An 18,328-nucleotide genomic window follows, 5' to 3' on the forward strand; every position below is an offset into this window, starting at 1 on the left:
CATAAGCCATGGAGTTGCTGAAAGAATTATATGTCTTGATCCTAATACCTACGTCTCTATTCTCCTCAGACATGCCCCAAAATGAGCTCCCAGTTTGTAGCAGACACTTTCTTTATCTCTACAATGTGTGATCTGTATGACCGAAAATTATTATTTCAATACCTTATCGCCTCTTCTCTATTACCAAGTTCTTTATAGTCATCCAGTTCCTTCTGTATAAAAACAGATTTTAAGGTTATGCTCAACATAACCAGAAGCACTAGATGACCAGCAAGTAATTTAAAAGTCCTTTATCCCCAGACTTCTTTTGTACATGTATCTGAAGGCGCTTCAAATCTCTTCTGTGCATATATCTGAAGGAAAAGGGCTATGGCCTGTGTCCTGTTTTGTCTCGATTTTCTTGAGCCAGGGAAGACATACATTAGAGCCGCACCAGCACTAAGCTAAAGATTGTGGAAATGTGCTGTCTTCTTATTCTGGCCTCATATCACACTCAGTCCAGCACCATATGTATTTTCTGGAATATGCTAAAACCGAGTGCATTGTGAATTATTAGGAATATGCTTATTGTCTGGTAATTTTCCTTTCATTACAATACACCTAGGGACAACAGAGCGCTGCTTACAGTTCTTTCTATTAAATTACCAGGTTATATCAGAGCAGAAGCAAGACTGCGTTTATTACCAGTCACTTTCCTCATAGTAAGGATCATGATCTAGGGAGATCTCTTAAACCTACCTCTGCTCATCACCTTCCTTTCGTTGAGCCTTCTTCTTTAGTGTCAAATTTTTATTGACTAGTTCTCTTAAGGTATTTTCCAGATGCATTTTATCTTCTGGTTTCACTAGCTTTTTCAGCTTGGAGTACAGGTTTTCTATGTCAGCCTTTGCAGAGTCAAACACTTCTTGTCTCCATCGTGGGATTTGATGGGCCTCTTCTAAATCACCAGGCTCTGCTGTGGCAGAGCAAATTCCAGCTTCGTAGTCACTGAGGAGTTCGACAGCTCTCTGAACAGCCTTGGTATAAAGCTCACCAGTCTTATGGGCCTCACTCAGCGCACTCTGGAAGCAGTAAAAAAAGACAGAAGGAACAATGAGGAAAGACTGCTGTGCACCTCTGGGTTGCCAGATGGCCTTCTCAGAATTTGACACGCGATTATCTTTGAGACCAATGCTCTCAGAAGTCACCTGAGAAGGTGAGGAAGCGTGGCGAAGGCACTCCCCTGCCTGGGCAGCCACAGAGCCATGCTATAACCTATGGGCTGATTGCCCTGAGCTGTAGGGACAGTGGGTACGAGGGAATTGCCTCTATTGAAAAAGTCCAGAGAGAAGGACGGCAGGGAAAAGCAGATGGTGAAAACTGAATTCCAGAATAGAGAGGACCTGAGAGCCATAGGATCCCTTATGGACATGGCAGGATACCTCCCGTTCAGATAAGGAAAGCCTGTATTTTGACACTCTAATGAGCTCCAGAGGGTATATTCCAACTACGACTTGCCTGCTGCTTCTTGCTATACCCTCTTCCTGTATGTATTTATACACAGAATGATGTATGACTTTGCCAGCTCCTGGGATTCCCACACAGCAGAGAAATCCTGGCATGGTGCTTCACACGCCATACCTGAGCAGTGCAGATGAAGCACAGCAAAACAGAAATTCTGGCAGCAGGACCATCAGTCCATCAGGGGACACTGAGTCCATCACCCTGCTACTACAGCCACTACTTCATATTTCCTCATTCATATCCATTGATTACTTGAGCACAGTCAGGGACAGTTCCAGATCCTCTCTGCTCTGAAGGTTACCACTCTTCTGGTTTCCAACCTAAATTTATTCATACACCGTTTCTCCTTGTATCAACACTGCCCTTTAGAATAACCAGGTGATTTCTATCTATTACGTTTACCTCCAGCCTAGTTACATTTCTCAGCTAGACTTCCCCCATGCCCTCGCTTTACCAGGCTGAGCAAACTAAGCTTTGTTAGCAGCCCTTGCAAGATATGCCCTCTACTTCCCCCAGCCCTCTAACAGCACTTGTTCCAGGTTGAATGGATCTTTCTTGACAAGGGCACCAAGAATTGGTTCACTGCTCCAACGAGGCCTTTTCAATGCCTTGTGTACTTGTGTTAAAGCCTTGGATCCCAGCCGTCTCCTCTGCTCCCCTCCCCGAGGCCCCATCACATTGCTTCAACCTGCTGTTCTTCACCCTCCTTGAACATTCCCAAATGATAAGATCTCTGTTTAGAGTAGAAACACGGAACTTCTGTTTTTTTCACATCAGTGTCGCTACTGAAAATGTTAAGTCCCAAGAACCATACAGGGTGACCTGCTTCCAACCTCTCCTCAAGCCAATATTTCAACACAACCTTTTCTCTCCTCTTTAACTTTCTCTTCCGGTGCTAATCCCCCCTGCTTGATTATAATCAAACTGAATACAATAAATTTCTTTGCATCTTTAGTTTCTTATCATGATTCCAGTCATACCCATCAATGCAGAGAAGATGTTCGTCCAATTCAGTTATTAGACTAAACAGAGGATGTAAGTCATGAAAATATAAACACTACACTCATGGACGCTTAACCCAAATTTTGGGGAAAGACATATGGTTATACTTTGCTTTTATTAAATATACTTACAACACGGGCTGCAATGTCTGTCTTCAGTTGTATTTCATGATCTTTCAGTGTTTCTAATTTTGTTTCTATACCAGCAGCAAGAGATTTTTCTCCTTTTTTTTCCCTATCTTTTTCCATTACGCATTTAATAGCAGAAAACACTGCTGGCACCATATTTTGGATTGCTTCCCATCGCACCTTTTCATACTGTATCATCTTCATGTCTACCAGAAGTGGCTTCTGGAGCTCTAATTGAATATGCTTTATTGTGTGGAATATATGTTCTGCTTCACTCTGGATATCTTCCTTCTTCACGCACTGGAGACCAGAGACCATGTTTTGGAGAAACTGATTCAGTCCCTCAATATCTTTTTCCAGGCTCTTTATTTCTTGCATCTTAGATTCTTTGAATGGTGTATCAAATACCTCATTTTTGTTTATTTGATTTGCTACCTCCTGGGTTAAGTTCGTGATTTGTTGAATTGTCTGAAGCAGAATCTGTGCACAGATGAGATTCTCAGCAGGAGAAGAGCTAGAGCTATCATTTAGTATGTTAGTTTCTCTTCTTGTATTGGATGTCATAGTCTGGATTTCATTTACCAGTGCTTGAAGCTTATCACATTCCCTAACAACATTTTCAAAGTGCATTATCTTCCCTTCAATTTTATTTTTAATTTTAAAAAATTGAGTTTGCAACTCATCAAGCTGCAGTGAGTCCCAATTTAGACCTATGCATTCAAATATTTCTTTATACTTCATTGTTTGTAGCAAATTAGACTGAAAAGCTAATACTTTTTCTTTAAGCGCTTTGCATTTATCCTTAGCTTCCTGCTTGACACCTAATAATTCATCTTCCAGGTTCATTTCATCACGCTGTAGATCATTAAGATCTCGCTGCAATGAAGTTATTCTTTCAGAGAATTCTCCGTGAACAGCTATCTTTTTTTCCACCTCATGACATTTATTCTGAATTTGCCTCTGTGTTTTCCTTGCTCTATTCTTCAAACTTCGTAACTGGTCAGTCAGAAATAATTGTTCAGATAAGCTCAGTTCGCCAGCTGTAGCCTGGCTCTCTTTACAATGGGACGAGACGAGCCCTTCTATTTCCTGCGTTTCCTTTAAAATTTCCTTTAAAATGGCTTGCTGATGGCTTAATTCTGACCATGTGCTGGTTGGGTTCACGTCAGGCCTGGCAAGTGTCTCAGCGTTTCGCAGCTGACTGTGAACTTTTTCTACTTCTGCAATAAGCTTTTGCCTCTCCTCCAGCTGGAGCTCTAACTGCTGTAATCTTTGAGCTGATTTTAAAACAAGAGCCTTGTATGAATTCTGCAATGCTTGTAGAAGGAAGGTCATATCAGTGACCTCCTCTGGCTTTAAGTTGGGACCGATATGCTGAAGCTCGTCATCCAGTGATACAATCACAGGCTCTCTGCCTAGGACTTCCGTCCTCATCTGCTGACAATTTCTGATCTGTGATTTAACATCACAGGGGAAAAGTGCTGCTTTCTGATCAAGGAAGGACAGTGAATCTTTGACCCATGAAATATTCTCTTTCAGCCTCCTTGTCATTTCGTTTTTCTTGAGAATGGGACTAGGAAGCTGAACATCCTCTTGAGGGGTTTGTTGCTCTGATAATGCTTCCAATTTGCTCTGCAAATCATGTATGGAATTTTCCAAAGTTATCTTTTCTTGATCACTCCATATTCTTTTCATCTGCAGTTCAATCCTTCTTTTTAAAAGAAAAAGACCATGCTTAATGTCTTGTAGCTCTGTGGTCCAAAGTACAGGGTATTTGGCTTTTCCTCCAGCTGAGGAACTTAACTCTCCTTGTAAATACTGCTCTTGTATCAGTCTCTGAATATCCTGTGCTTTATTCATAAGCAGGTTAAACTCACTGATTTCTGCCATAACTTGATCATGTTTCTTTTGTACTGCTTGTTCCATGTGTTGCCACCATTGCTCCAGTTGCCTCATTTGGCTTTCTGTTAACACTTTATCCATGCACGTTAAATGCTGAGATAAATTTTCCTGCTGAGTTTTCAGCTGGTTCAAAACATCTCTTTCTCTGTGTAATGACCCTATACATGTTTTAATTTTCTCCAGGAGAACTGTGTTGTTCATAGGACCCCTGCCAAAAATATTAACAGGGTTTTAAAAAAGATCTAAAACACGGACTAGACACATTTTTAGAACAGAATTGCACCAATCAGAAAATGATTTCACTCACTTGATTCACTTAATCACATGTATCTCTTAATGTTCTGTCACCACTTTTTTATACAACCATTGCAGTATGGCTATTCCTTGCTTATCTGTGTAACATTATTTCTAGATATCTCTGCAGAAAAAGATACTTTCTAATTTATATTGTCTAAAATAGCAGTAGACACTAATATAACGTGTTATTTTCTAGGAGATTGTAGCATATCTTTAAAGTTATAACAAATAAATATTAAAAAATCAACAATAATGTTAAATCAGTTTTAAGTGAACTAACAACATTTTACAGCAATGTTTGATTTAAAAGGAAGATAAAACTTAATTACAAGAATAACTTCAAAAATTCCCATTCACTCAGGATGAATGAGGAGGAGTTTATCAACTTGTCTTGCACTCCCAGGGTATTTGAAATACCCATATAAAATACATGCAACAGCTAGATTTTTATTCAATTCATTTCAATTGTTTTGCTGTAAATTAACAATTGTATAAATCATTTTAAAGGTTTTCAAACTAATGTGATTCACTGTTATGACTGATAGATTAGCTCCACGTTGGAAGGCTAATCTATAAAAGGTACTAAATATTTCATGTGCATTGGTTACCTTCGGATCAGTACTGCAGACTTATTTATTGCTACAGAATGCAGCATTAAATAAGGTGAATTTTCAGAGTAATGAGACTTTTCACTTGGCAACAAATAAGAATTAATGAGTCCTTGAAAAAAATCCAGTGCCACACTTTCCTAGTTTATTCATCTTGAAAAAAAATTAACACTTTACATCTGCCATATTTTTGAAAAAATATTTTAATATGGCATTTATATAATTTTTGTAGCACAGTACCCATCTCCTTGGTTTGCCTAAAAAATAAAATGAATAGGTGTTGCTAGAGGGTAGCACAGAACCACCGGTAACACTTCTGTTTAAGGATGCCAAAGTGCCTTCAATGCAGTGTTAGCATCAACTTACAAACCTATTTGTGTTCTCCGGTTACCTAACTTTATTGAGATGGATTGTCATAATGTCATATTCCTATCTCAACACCGTTGAAGTTTGGCAGGAAAAATTCAGTCTAGGTTAGCTACATCCGTAACATTAATTTAAGGCCCATATTTGTTCTGCAATGTTAACAGAAAACCTCCACCATACTTACGTTTTTATGTTATCTTTTTCTGTTGACAAATTTTTCATTGACGATTGAGCAGCAGAAAGCTTTTTCTGGTACTCATTAACTAAACAGTACTGTTGTTGCTTCACTGCCTTAACAGTATCTAGCTCCTGAAGCAGCCTGTCCCAGCAGGGCACCGCAGGCTCTGCTCTGCTCGCTCCTGTTGCGCTGGGGAATGCCTCTTGACTCAGACACAAAGATTTTGCTTTCCACATTTCCAGTTCTGCGTGTAAATTCTACAATCAAACCCACCACAGAAAGAGGATTACAAGAGAATCTTAACCACTTTTGGCTTCATCACCAAGTATGGCTAAATGCAGCTACATCTACAAACTTGCTTGCGCCGTCACATATGAACGAACACACACGTTTGTGCACATCAGGGAAGCGCACGTGCAGGCACAGGTGTATGTACTATTGCACTTCAGAAAAGAAGTATGAAACACAATATGGACATATTTGCATTAAAGCACAGTGTTTGCAGATTACCTGTTACACAAACTGCCTAATCACACAGTCAAACCTCAGACAAGACTGCATGCAACAATTTTGTTCTGCCTGAGCGAACTGTACTTCTGTGAGTGTATCACTACATTAATAGTGAGGAATGCTTTGCCATTTCCATACCTCCAGCTCTTTCAGTTGTTCATTTATGAGCACGATATCCAGTTCAGCCACTTCATTTTTCAGCTCATTAACCTTTTGTTCCTCCTCAAAATATTCAGTGTTTACATGTACTCTGGGAAATAGTTCCTTCTGAGCAATCACGTCGGTGTCTGTGTCCTACAATGCAACACAGGATTGTTATTTCTGAAGGATTCCTAAAACCACAAGTTTTCTGACTGCGACATTTCCCCTTCGCTTCATATGTTTAAGCTATGCCTAAATCCTGCGGTGGCTTCCCCCACAACCTCTGTGTGTCCACCACGACTTCCAGGCCCAACCCTCGGACATGACCGCCCATCTCTGCAGACACCCTGGCCGCTTGCCAGCACAGCACAGGCAGCGGTGAAACCTCTGCCCATCACTGCAAGTTTAAAAGTTTGACATCTCCACTTTCAAATAACGTCCTCCTGCACCCACATCTGGCATTGCTCACTCACATTCACGGGTCTATCCTATCTTCTCTTCCTCCACACATACACACATCCTTTCTCCTCACACCCACATCCCTGCTGTTCAGCCACTGCCTCGATATCCCGCTGTTTCCTTCGCGGGACCACCTCTCTCTTTGGCTGCTCTTCATGGGGCTACTCATGCACGAAGCAGCTTTTCTGCAAGGCGAAGCCACGGCTGTTCCCACTGCGAGCGCCACCCGAGCCCAGCGTTAAGCTGGCTGGCGTTGGGAACCACGTCTCCAGCAGAGCGGGGACGAAGAGAGAGCTCAGACAGCGAAGGGTGTTCTTTGGCACCAGCCCCTGCCTGGCCATCGCTTCGCGCTGTGACAGAAGGACATGCCACATGGGTACGGTCAGGTCCAACAGCCTGTTGGCTGAGCTGTGGTCACTGCCCGAGCAGATGCTCATAGCAGACCCATTTCAGACGTAAAACATATTCATCTAAACCACCTTCAGCTATTGTGGACAGCAATGTAAATAAAACGTCGCAGACTCCTCTGGATCACACAACAGTGCCTTATAAATCTCTCTGTGTGTCCCATTTCTCAAGTACCTGTCAACCTCTGGCATAAACTGTGATCTGCTCCACCTACAGACTAGATGTGGGTGCATACAGATGGGACTGCCATGTGAGCTTCTCCATGGTACCGACATATAAAACGAGCAATGATAAAAAATTCTTCCTTGAAAAGCTTACTGCATTGCTATTTTAAACACTGTTTTCCTAGGAAACGGCCAGCTATCCACGGAGCTATATCACTTCCATGCTGTGTCACTGTCCTCTGACTCTGTGGGTCATGAGCTACCCAGACTAGCATGCACCTGCTTCCAGTGGTGGAAAACATGTAGCACAGGGTAGACATTACTGGAAAAGAATAATTCTAATTATTTGAAATCTTCTGGTTACTTTCAGTCTGAACTGAAGGGGTCCACTCATGAAACAGTCAATCAGAGAACTTTTCCGTTTCTCTGTGTACACATCTATACAAGATTCAGACATGAGATTTCATCTTAAGAGACTTTGGAGGGCCACAGAACTGAAGTAAACAGAAAAACTCAGCTAGCTATCACAGAGTGAGAAGGAAAACCACTTTACCAGATTGAAACATAAGCACATCAGAATGCAAAGAAAAGTAAGTGGCTGGACAGTATGAGAGCACAGGATTGCTGTGTACTTGTTCTGCCTGTCTGTATGATGTTGCCCTGACGTACACCACGGCACTGCCCCACAGACAGCTTCTGTCTCCCCACACAGTAGTTCCAATGTTTCCACTAGTTTCCCAGCTTGAGCCATCAGATAGGTGGAGAGGGAGGAAAAGATGAGAAGGGAAAAGAACAGGGGCTGCTGACCAGCTGTTGTCCCACGGCTCCCCTGCCACCCCTTCCCCGCAGAGGCCAGCGGGAAACGGCCAATCTCACCTTCCTTCCGAAAAACAGACCTGTGCTCCCAGGGTAAGGCAAATACTGGGGTTTTATCCAAACGTGGACTCTGGCTTCAAGACAGGCTATAGCCCACAGTCTAAATCTTTTTTCTTATGCAGACATGCATGCCTTCCTCAGGAAATCGGCAGAGCCTATTGCCCTCCCCTTCGGCAAGGTCCAAAGGGGCTGCATGCAAACACTGCCGTTCTACAAAGCACATTTCAAAGTGAAAAGCAGTCAATTTGTTGGGGTCCGCAGTTAGAGAGGAAGTGTAAGTCCCAGGTAAGACCTGCCAATGGACAGGTCTTACAGGTTTGCCTACAGATTTATCTGTTAGGAAGAAAGCATTAGACCTGCCTCCATCTTGAACATAAGGATTGCTTACTGAGGATTGGTGCTGATAAACCACTGCAGACTGGAAAGTTCAGGAAGGCCATTAGTGATTTAACACCTTTACTTTAAAGAAGAATAGATTTAGTAATGTCATCTAGTAATATACTTCATTTTTCATTCAGCTTGAATTCAAACTCCTTTTTCTATGTTATTTCATTTATTTTCTCATGATGGATCACCCTTGGATTTCAGTTTCCTGAAATGCCTTCCCTATCATGGAGGAGACTATCACAGCTAACCACAGTAACATGGAAAGAAGTTACATCGATTAACAGAATTTAAAGGGAAACTCTAGATATTATAAAATAAAGATCAATTATGGTGTCTTTGAAAACCAATATTGCTCTTTTGAACAGATTTACTGAAAAATATTGTGTGGCTGGCACTTTGGATAAAGTTCAAAACTACTGTGGACATAAAGCAGTGCTATACAAAATGCGCTTGACTTTGATGTGGGAATAATTGCCATGTCTTTTATAACAGAACTTCAGCTGAAGCTGTAGGCTGCCATGTAACAAAAATTCAGTGATTCTGACAAACACAACTTGAAATACCAGAATGTGGGTTACCTCATGTACAGAAACTGGGCGTTTGGATTCCAGACCATCCTTCTCCACTGCTACGGATTTCAGCACTTGACTCTTCTGGCACACCTTTTGTTGAGCCTGCTGCACATCTTCTCTACAGGATTGATTCTTGACATCATTAGGTTTCTCCTTTTGGTGTAAAGGAAATAAAAGAAACAAGTAACCAAAAAGCCCTAATCAAACATGCTGAGTAGTAATTGCAGTGCTTCAGATGACAAAGGTATGAAACCTACAATTATAGGTAAATGAGGAGGACCAAAACTACATCTCATAAACTTATCATGGGAAAGGTTATGGCAAAGGAAACCATATAGAAGAAGCAGTGTTGTAATTTTGTTATAAATTTTTAGAAAAATTGCAGATTGCAAATGTTCTTCCTCTGACCATATTTCATGTTACCAACTCTACACTTTACATGTTTCATTATTCTAAGTGCAGGCTTCTTTGAACTCTGTATCCCTGGATACTCATAGTCTTGAATACATTTTAGAAAAGGTTTAGCTTCTTCCTGAGGCTCCAATTTCTTACTTGCAGTGTAGACAGAGAGTCTGCGGCAAGAAACCCTGTCGACTACCAGACGAGATATTCCCCTGGGCATCTCTGGGATTTGCTGTATATACATGCTGAAGCATTTGCTGAATTATTTAACTATAAGTTCTGCTTGAGTTTGTTTAGCATCTAGGGACAGATGAAAAAAAACAGCCACCTACACAAAATAAGGAATGACAAATACAGCATGCCCACAGGGGAGAGTACAGTGTTTGGGACATGTCTAAGCTGAGCTAGTACCTGAGCTAGTGACTGCAAGTCAGCTAGGACATGTATTGAAAGTGGCCCACCTGCAACCTGAAATGAGCTAATTCACTCTGATTCTCAGCAAGTTCACAAGTCCACACTGCGCTCCATCTTGTCACTCGTAACACTGCTTTCATTCTCAGTTAGTTTGCTAAAACTGAAGATCTGAGAAGAGTCTGGTTGTCTTCTCTGTAACACCCCTTCAGGGAGGGGGTGACGGCAACTAGATGCCCCATTATCCTTTTCTTCTCCAAAGACAACCTAGCTCTTCTCAGCCTCTCCTCATACGTCATGCGCTCCAGCCTCTAACCATCTGGTTTGTCAAAATCCCTCTTGTACCAGGGGGCACAAAACAGGACACAGCATTTCAAATGCAGCCTCATGCGTGCAGGGTAAATAAGTATGTAAATAAGACATGCAAATAAGTGAAAGAGTTACAAGCAAAATAACAGTGTTCAAGCAAAATGGTAAAAGGACATCACAGTACAGCCAAGTGACTTGGGATGCAATGTCCTCAGCAAATCACTTTGTAGCAGCCCACAGTAATGAAATAATTCCATCCATAGTAATTTTAAGTGTACAGGAAAGGATTCAGAGAGTTAAACACATACTAAAAATACAATTGCAACTAAACTGTATACATATATCCTCAACTTCAATCAGTCTGTATAATCTCTTGTCCAATTACCTCCACCAGACTTGTTTCCTTTCTTGTTTCATCACCTTCAGTACCAACAACATCCTGCTGCCATTTCCATTCTGCTTCACCACCTTTAATCACATTGTCCAGAAGGTCCTCTTGGACCCCATTGAGGTTGTCCATGCCTTGGCTTTCTTTTTCAGCCTCCTCCTGATTTGAAAAATACAAGATGTTTACAACCAGGAAAAGTCAAAGTACAAAACCCAGCTTACTAAGGAACTCTCGCTCCACAAGCTGTCTACTGCTCCTTCAGATCAGCTTAATGAATGCAGAAAAAGGATGAGATACCTCAGACCCAGAGTCTCTTGTGACCACCTGCTCAGATCAGCTTGCAAGATCAGGCCTTAATCACTACAGTTCCAGGACAAGCCAAACAGGAGCAAGTGTTCACATGATTTTGATGCTGTCAAAGCAGTTTCTTCTTAGACACATTTAGCAACCCTAACTATTGATCTTTCTCCTTTTCCAGAAACCTCTGCATGGATGGTTTCCATCTGGTATTTTGATAGCCTTCTCTCCCCCATAGTGTTATCCCATGATGGTGAGATCCACGAGGGAGTCCTCCAAATCATGCCCTCAGCTTCGCACACATGAAGTCTTCCCCAACCCGACAGCGTGAATGTCCTGATGTCCCCCCAAAGAGCAGCCATTCCAGATTAGTAACCTCTCTTTACCTACTTTGTTTCTGGGGTTGGCTCACATAATTTATCCTTCCTTTCTTCAGGCTGAACAACAAGGAAAATATGTCTCTGTAGGACTTAACGAATTTTTAGGGAATTGCATGTTCATTTCTAGCAAACACACACGCGCGCGCGCGCACACACACACACACACACACACATTGATGTGTGTTAGAATATATTTGTCAGATACCTGAACAGTCTGTCCCTCTCTGTCCTTGCTTTGACAGATAACCTGAAAGGGGCTGTCTGGCAATATGCTGCTTTCCTCCAAAAGTGGATCATTTTGCTTCTCCTTCTCTGGCACATTCCCATTTACATCTTGACCCTAAAAGAAATGATAAAAAAAAAGAAAAAATGATTGTGTGACTGTGAACCTTCTATTTTAATAAATAAATAAATATCTGGAGGGAAAAACCCAGAATTTATGGAAACAAACAGCAAAAATATTGTGCTGCAGTCCTAAATAGGTCTTACTGGTTTAAGAGAAGCTCTCAAAGTTATAAAACAACAGCAAAACAAAAACCTAGAGTTCTTTGGCAGAGGTCTATCTGCAATTTTCACATCTATACCTCTTCTCCCTTTGTGCCGTGACCTAGGATACTTATTCTGGTTACGTGCAAGCGAAAGTTATATGCAGGCTGAGTCTGAATTGAAAGTTGCAGTTCTGAATAGACAGTACTGACTTGTTACAGACTTGTTAAAACAACTTCAGGGAGTTCTTCTCCATTTAATTTACACATGTACAATTTACAGAAGGCTTAATTTCAATGAAAATGAAAAGGATGCAATATACAAAAGGCATTTGAAAGACAGCTGCCTCTTTAATCAGTCTTTCACTGTTGCTACTGTCAACGAGTATACTCACATTATGCATTTCCAAGCATTCCTTTAACTCTGCTGCTTTGGGGCTCTCTTCTACAGCAGTATGGATAGCAGAAGTGACCTGCATCTCTCTCTCTGTATCTGCCTTGTCTTCCACCTGTATTTCATCAGCAGACACATCTTTTAATTCAAGGGCTTCACTGAGAATATTTTCATCATTTTGCTTGACATTTTCAAGTCTTTTTTCCAGACTCCTATGTTCACTCTGAAGTGTTTCAATCTCATCCTTAATAAACTTCTGTCCTGGTGAAGAGGTGTTTTGCTTAACAGTTTCTGCTAAAACCAAAATCTTCTTTAATGTGTCTTCACATCGACTAAGAGGTGCTTGTTGTTCCTTTAAACACGAAGAAAACATTTTATTGAAAAGGAAAAGTATCTTCACTCAATATACTTAATGCTAAGATCGAAAGTCAATCGCTAAATCATAAATATTTGTTCTGAACAGCAAACTGTGCTGAAAAGTTCATGCACATCTATTTGCTGCAGAAAGTCAAATACTATCCCAGTATTTTAGAGCCATGTATTTTTATGAACAGAGAACAGTTGAACATATGCGTTAAGACAGTAATAAAATAATCAGATAGTATGCTGTGAGGTGCACGGTGCTCTTTTCAAGGTTTTAACAGGTAAAACCCCTCTCCTATTCCTCCTCTTTTTTCACTTGTTAAAGGTATAGCTACTTCTGGAGCAAGGGGAATTGCAGCGTTTTAGATCTGAGTTACAATGTCAGCTTTCAGTAGCTCCCTGTGCTCACAGCAATGAGACTATTCTCAGTTTTGCCAATGTGCAGAAGAAAATCTGCTTGCGTTAAGAATTTCTTACGAAGTATATCTTATGAATACTTATAAAGAAGAATATCTACTTATCTACACATCTTAATGCTGAACTTGGCTCACAGACATTTTCCTAAGCTTTCTGAACTCTGGTTAAATTAAAGACACTAACTAACCCCAAATTTGAAGATCTCTTTCCTCATTATTCCCAAAGGGGAAAAAAAATACCCAAATTCAGGAAGCCTGTGTGCTAGGACTTGGACAATTCTGCTTTCAGTTAGGTTAACAGCAAAGGTCCGCTGACTTCATTAAGAGCACTTTCACCCCCACAGTTTCTTTAATAAAAGGATTATCACATATACCTTACATTTTAGAAGAATTTCTTATTTCCTAGTTTGACACAATTACCTCTTCTCTTTTTTTTTAGATACAATGCCCTCTACAAGCCCCCAAGGCATGGATCCACTTTCTCCATCATGCAAAATTTGCAACGTACCTGTGATTTCAACTGGTTTTGCTCAGCTGATGGTTGTTCCGTTGCTGGACCTCCATAATCAGCAAACTTCTCAGAGACAGTTTTTAGCTCCGTGCTCAAGCCTTTTACCATATCCTGAAACTGCTGGTGCTCTTGAACATGACTTTCCAATGTCTGGACTATATTCTAGAAACCAAGGAGTTTCTTGGGTTAGTCCACCATTAACTCACAGAAAATATAACCCATCCACAGTCTGTCATGGCTTTTCCAGGACCACAGTGGCACAAAACAATTGCTTATTTCCCATAAAATATCCAGCTAACCACACCTGTACAGGAAAAACCTTCCTCTCTTCCCCGCACATAATTGACTACACCATGAATGAGTCACCACTAGTAGCAGGATGCAGAGGAGTTTGCATTCCATGAGAATATGCTTATAAAGGGAGGTTTTCTTTCCAGAATGGACGAGAGATTGGAGGGAGAACGCCCTGTACGTTGCAAAGGCACTCTGCTGACCTAAACTGGATGGAACCAATAACAAACAACATCCAGGCAAGCCACTCATCCTTCCAAAAGGAGAAAAAGACTCCTGTGGCTTGGAGATTATAGCAGCAAATGCTTCATGCTATGTAGCTATATAAATCTGTATATATAGATGTGAATTTTTTTTTCACACCTACCTTGGTCTCATTTATTTACATATTTATTCCTCTGCAAAATGCAAGGCAGTGAAGCGTATGAGCTTCTGGTGCTCTTTTCCCACAGTAAGACAGAGAGAGGAATTCCCTGCCCTTTCACAGAATAATTTTCACCACTCCCAGTTTTACCCATAAACTTGCCAGCTGAATGAGACTACAGGCAAACAGTGAGAACTATAATCAAACAGGGCATTTTACACCAATAATCCCATGAAGAAAAAGAGTGAGGTTCCAACCTGTAGCTGGCTGATCAGATTTTCATGTTGGTGCTTTAATTCCAACCATGACTCCTCTGTGAAGCAGGGATCCACAGTGTGACCCTGTAGGTGATCTTCTTGGCTTTTCAATTCATTAAAAAGGGAATTTAAGTCTTCTGCCTTCTGCAGGAGTTGGGCATAATTTGTCAACTGAGCTTGTTTCTCCTGCAAACCAGGCTGGAGGGCAAAACCTAACTCTTGTTGCTGTTTCTTCAGTTCAGTTATAGCCAGTCTCAGGTCTTCTTTGCTTTGCTCATATTGCTCCCTGTCGAGCTGAAGTTGCTCTTGAGGGCTAAAAAAAAAATACTTACTGCTATTAATAGAATTAAAAACTTTTGCATTAATTACCTAGAAAATGTCAAACTGTGAACAAGCCAACCGTTATCAGAATGAACTCAAACATATTGAAGACTTTTCTTGAGGCTGAAAATTACTGATCAGCTTTAGGCTGGAATTTTTGAACTTCGTGCTGCTGAACTGGATTTAAATGCAGGACAAGTTACACCACCGTCTAGATATGCTTTAAATCCTAACCTATAAACCCATAGTTTCTAGCATCTGAGATACGATACTCCTGCACTGTGTTTTTCTGCTTTTTATTGCAGCAGATGTTCTGTTTTAAAGCTACATCATGACTATAAATCTGCTTCCCTTAAGAACTTCTGATGACAGTTTCGTGAAAGGGAATGCACTATAGAAGATATATATAATATTGGTTGAGACTGTAGGGAAAAAACAAAACAAAACAAAATGTTTTAGAGATACTGACAACAGAAACAGCATATGCAATATGGGTCATGTTAGCACAATTCGGTGCCTGTTTTGCTGACCTTGGCATTGGATTTTGATTTGTTTGCTTTATAAACATGCACACTGATGCACTGCAGGTGGACAGGTTGCATCTCTACACCAGAAACATGCAGCTATAATCAGTGAATCAAAAGGCTGTTAATGAACAGCCGTATGTTCACGCTTAGTGGTGAAGCTGATAATTTTGTAGACAGAACTTAAATGCCAAAATTTGAAAATATGATCCCACACAAACAAATGCAAATAAATAGAGTCTGGTTATAATTCTGTGAAGTATGGCTGGATACGCGAAGACAGAAGTGTTTTGTGTTTTGGTTTTTCTCCCCCTCAAGATTCAAATTTTTTGGCACCTAACAAATAAAGCATAGCCTTCTCACATACGTCAAGTACTCTTGCTTCAAGTTCCCTATTCCAGCTTCGCAATGCTGCCGTTAGTGTGCTGCATCTGCTGTTCCCAGGCCTGATCCTGCAAGCTGCCTGAGCAGCTCTTCAGACGTGCTTAGCCCCTCATCTCCTGTCTTCGACACAGTGCAGAGAGAGCGCTCTGCGCTTTGCTACGCTGGGTCCAGCATAGCCAGCGTTCCCTCTTTCTGACCGCCGCTTGCATTGCTTGCATGGAGTGCTCAGTTATACGAGAAGGCAGCTGAATAGTCTCAAAGTACTTATTTTTAATAATTCATTCCCTGACCAATTAAGAAAAAGTATATAGTGGGCCTGCTCTAGCTTTCACTGATCTCAACAGCAAATTTCCCAGTGATTTCACTGAAAGTCGGTTCAAGGACGTTACAGCAGACAGCTATCTCGAAAGTGTCTGCATCTGCAAAATCAGAGATCTAGTTTATATTTACACAACAAGCCTGGAATCAGCTGACGTGTTTTAAGGGACCAGATTTGGCTCTCAGTTCCACTGTGGCCCCAGTGGCACAGCTCGGAGTGCCAACAAATGCCCGGAGTGGCAGCGAGGCAGCTTGAGGAGCACAGCGAGGGTTAGATCAGTGCCTTCTCGCTGCACAGTCTAATCAAACAAGGAGCAATGGATATCCTTTTTTTTTTTTTTTCCAAGAATGGCAAAGCTGCTTCATATCGCAAAGGGAATTTAAGCCGAGCAGGGATAACCCCATCCGCAGTCCTGCCATCCCCCCTTACATCTCCTGGTTACTCCCCACAAGACCTTTGAGGCCAAACTGCAACCTGCCCCTCCACAACCGTGCAGAAATGCAAGTGCTTTTGTCGGTGTCTTGCTTTGTCCACAAAGTACACAAATTCCATGCAACAGGTACAGAAAGAAGAGAGGAAAGTCAGTACAGCAACAAGAGACCCACAGTGCCTCTTAGCAAACTCCATATTACCTTATATATTCTGTGGCTGACTGAAGGGCATTTTCCCACTGATTTTGGAGTTCAGAAATAGTCTGCTCAACATCTGGCTTCTCAATTTTCTCATTTCTCATTAAAGTTTCTCCTAGAGCTACCATGTTCTGTATTTTGGCCTCTCCTCCATCTTTGAGAGCTGTGATTTCCTGTATTAAACAAGAAAGCAGAAGCAGTAAGTATTCACCTATGTTTGGTTACGGAATAAAAGGTATTACCAATGAAATCCTTCATTCTTTGTATACTGCTCTTCAAGAAAAAACAATCCCTCTCCCAATATGCTATATGACCAATGTATAAACAGACTGATCATCTAGTTATAGAACGTTTGGGATAATGTAGCTGAGATTTATTAATTATTCTCTACATAATAAAAGAAAACCAATATTGTTCTCACTCAATAAAAAAAAATGCTCCAAAACTTAGGTAGAGATATTTGTCACAATACCACCCCTTCTAGGGAAAGAAATATGGAAATCCCAGCGGTCTCATTTCTGGCTGCTCTGTTAGGAGGTCTCATAAGCCCTCTCCACCTCTGGCGTAGTTCATGATGGGAAGGTGGATGCTCACCAGAGCCCTTCCCTGAGCTGTGGATTCAGTACTGGTCCACTCAGAAGTGCAGCAGAGAATCTTCTCTTATGTGCTTAATTAACCATGCAAAAAATCCAAAAGCCCCAAGAAACAACCCCCTTCAAACAAGCCACAAAACCAGAGTCAACCAGCTGTGACAGTGTCTTTTACGATGGACTCACTCACCAAGCATTCCCCTGATCTTAGCCTGACTGTCAAGCTCAAGAGTAATACGTGTAACACAATACCTTTATCTGATTAATCCTTTCTTCTGATGGCATCTCACTTTCCTGTGAATTCAGGTTACTAACAGCCTCCTCGAGCATTTTGATCCAGGAAGAAACATCCTGGGCAAGTTCTTCAAAATTTTGTCCTTCCACTAGATGTCTTTGAGTATCTCCTGCCATTTCCCTTGCATGTGTCATCAGTGTCTGATATCTACTAATAAAATTAGTGGCTTCAGAAACAGTTTCATCTTCTGTCAACCCAGTCTCCCTCAAGGAATCTGCTAGCTGAGCCATGGAGTCAAACGATTCTCTGAAAAATGCAACAAATGAATCAAACATCTATCTACTATAACAACATGGAAAAAAATCCTTTACAAGCCATTTCTTAGACACAACCCAAAGGCAACAATACCTCTGCATTAATAATGTTTGACAGAAGTTTTCAAGTTTTGTCTCATCTTTTTGAACCTCTTGCAGTTTTTCTTCCTGAGAGGCGAGCCATTCCTCCAAGCCAGTGCTGCTTTCTTTAAGGCTAAAGAAACAATAAGCACAGATGCATTT

General features: G+C 41.2%; 1 protein-coding gene across 1 annotated transcript in view; it reads right to left on the minus strand.

Moving 5' to 3' along the window:
* Window positions 1–18,328, minus strand: part of SYNE2 (spectrin repeat containing nuclear envelope protein 2) — a 189,921-nt gene that overhangs the window by 103,888 nt on the left and 67,705 nt on the right. Inside the window, exons 39-51 of the mRNA XM_067295082.1 lie at window positions 18,180–18,299; window positions 17,789–18,077; window positions 16,950–17,119; window positions 14,770–15,082; window positions 13,855–14,019; window positions 12,569–12,919; window positions 11,894–12,028; window positions 11,009–11,170; window positions 9,508–9,654; window positions 6,633–6,788; window positions 5,991–6,241; window positions 2,637–4,743; window positions 739–1,061 (exon numbers count right to left, since the gene is read on the minus strand). Coding sequence (XP_067151183.1) covers window positions 739–1,061; window positions 2,637–4,743; window positions 5,991–6,241; window positions 6,633–6,788; window positions 9,508–9,654; window positions 11,009–11,170; window positions 11,894–12,028; window positions 12,569–12,919; window positions 13,855–14,019; window positions 14,770–15,082; window positions 16,950–17,119; window positions 17,789–18,077; window positions 18,180–18,299 — 4,689 coding nt within the window. The remainder of the gene's footprint in view (window positions 1–738; window positions 1,062–2,636; window positions 4,744–5,990; window positions 6,242–6,632; window positions 6,789–9,507; window positions 9,655–11,008; window positions 11,171–11,893; window positions 12,029–12,568; window positions 12,920–13,854; window positions 14,020–14,769; window positions 15,083–16,949; window positions 17,120–17,788; window positions 18,078–18,179; window positions 18,300–18,328) is intronic.

The sequence above is a fragment of the Apteryx mantelli genome, chromosome 4, assembly GCF_036417845.1.
Source record: "Apteryx mantelli isolate bAptMan1 chromosome 4, bAptMan1.hap1, whole genome shotgun sequence".
Classification (NCBI taxonomy): Eukaryota; Metazoa; Chordata; class Aves; order Apterygiformes; family Apterygidae; genus Apteryx; species Apteryx mantelli.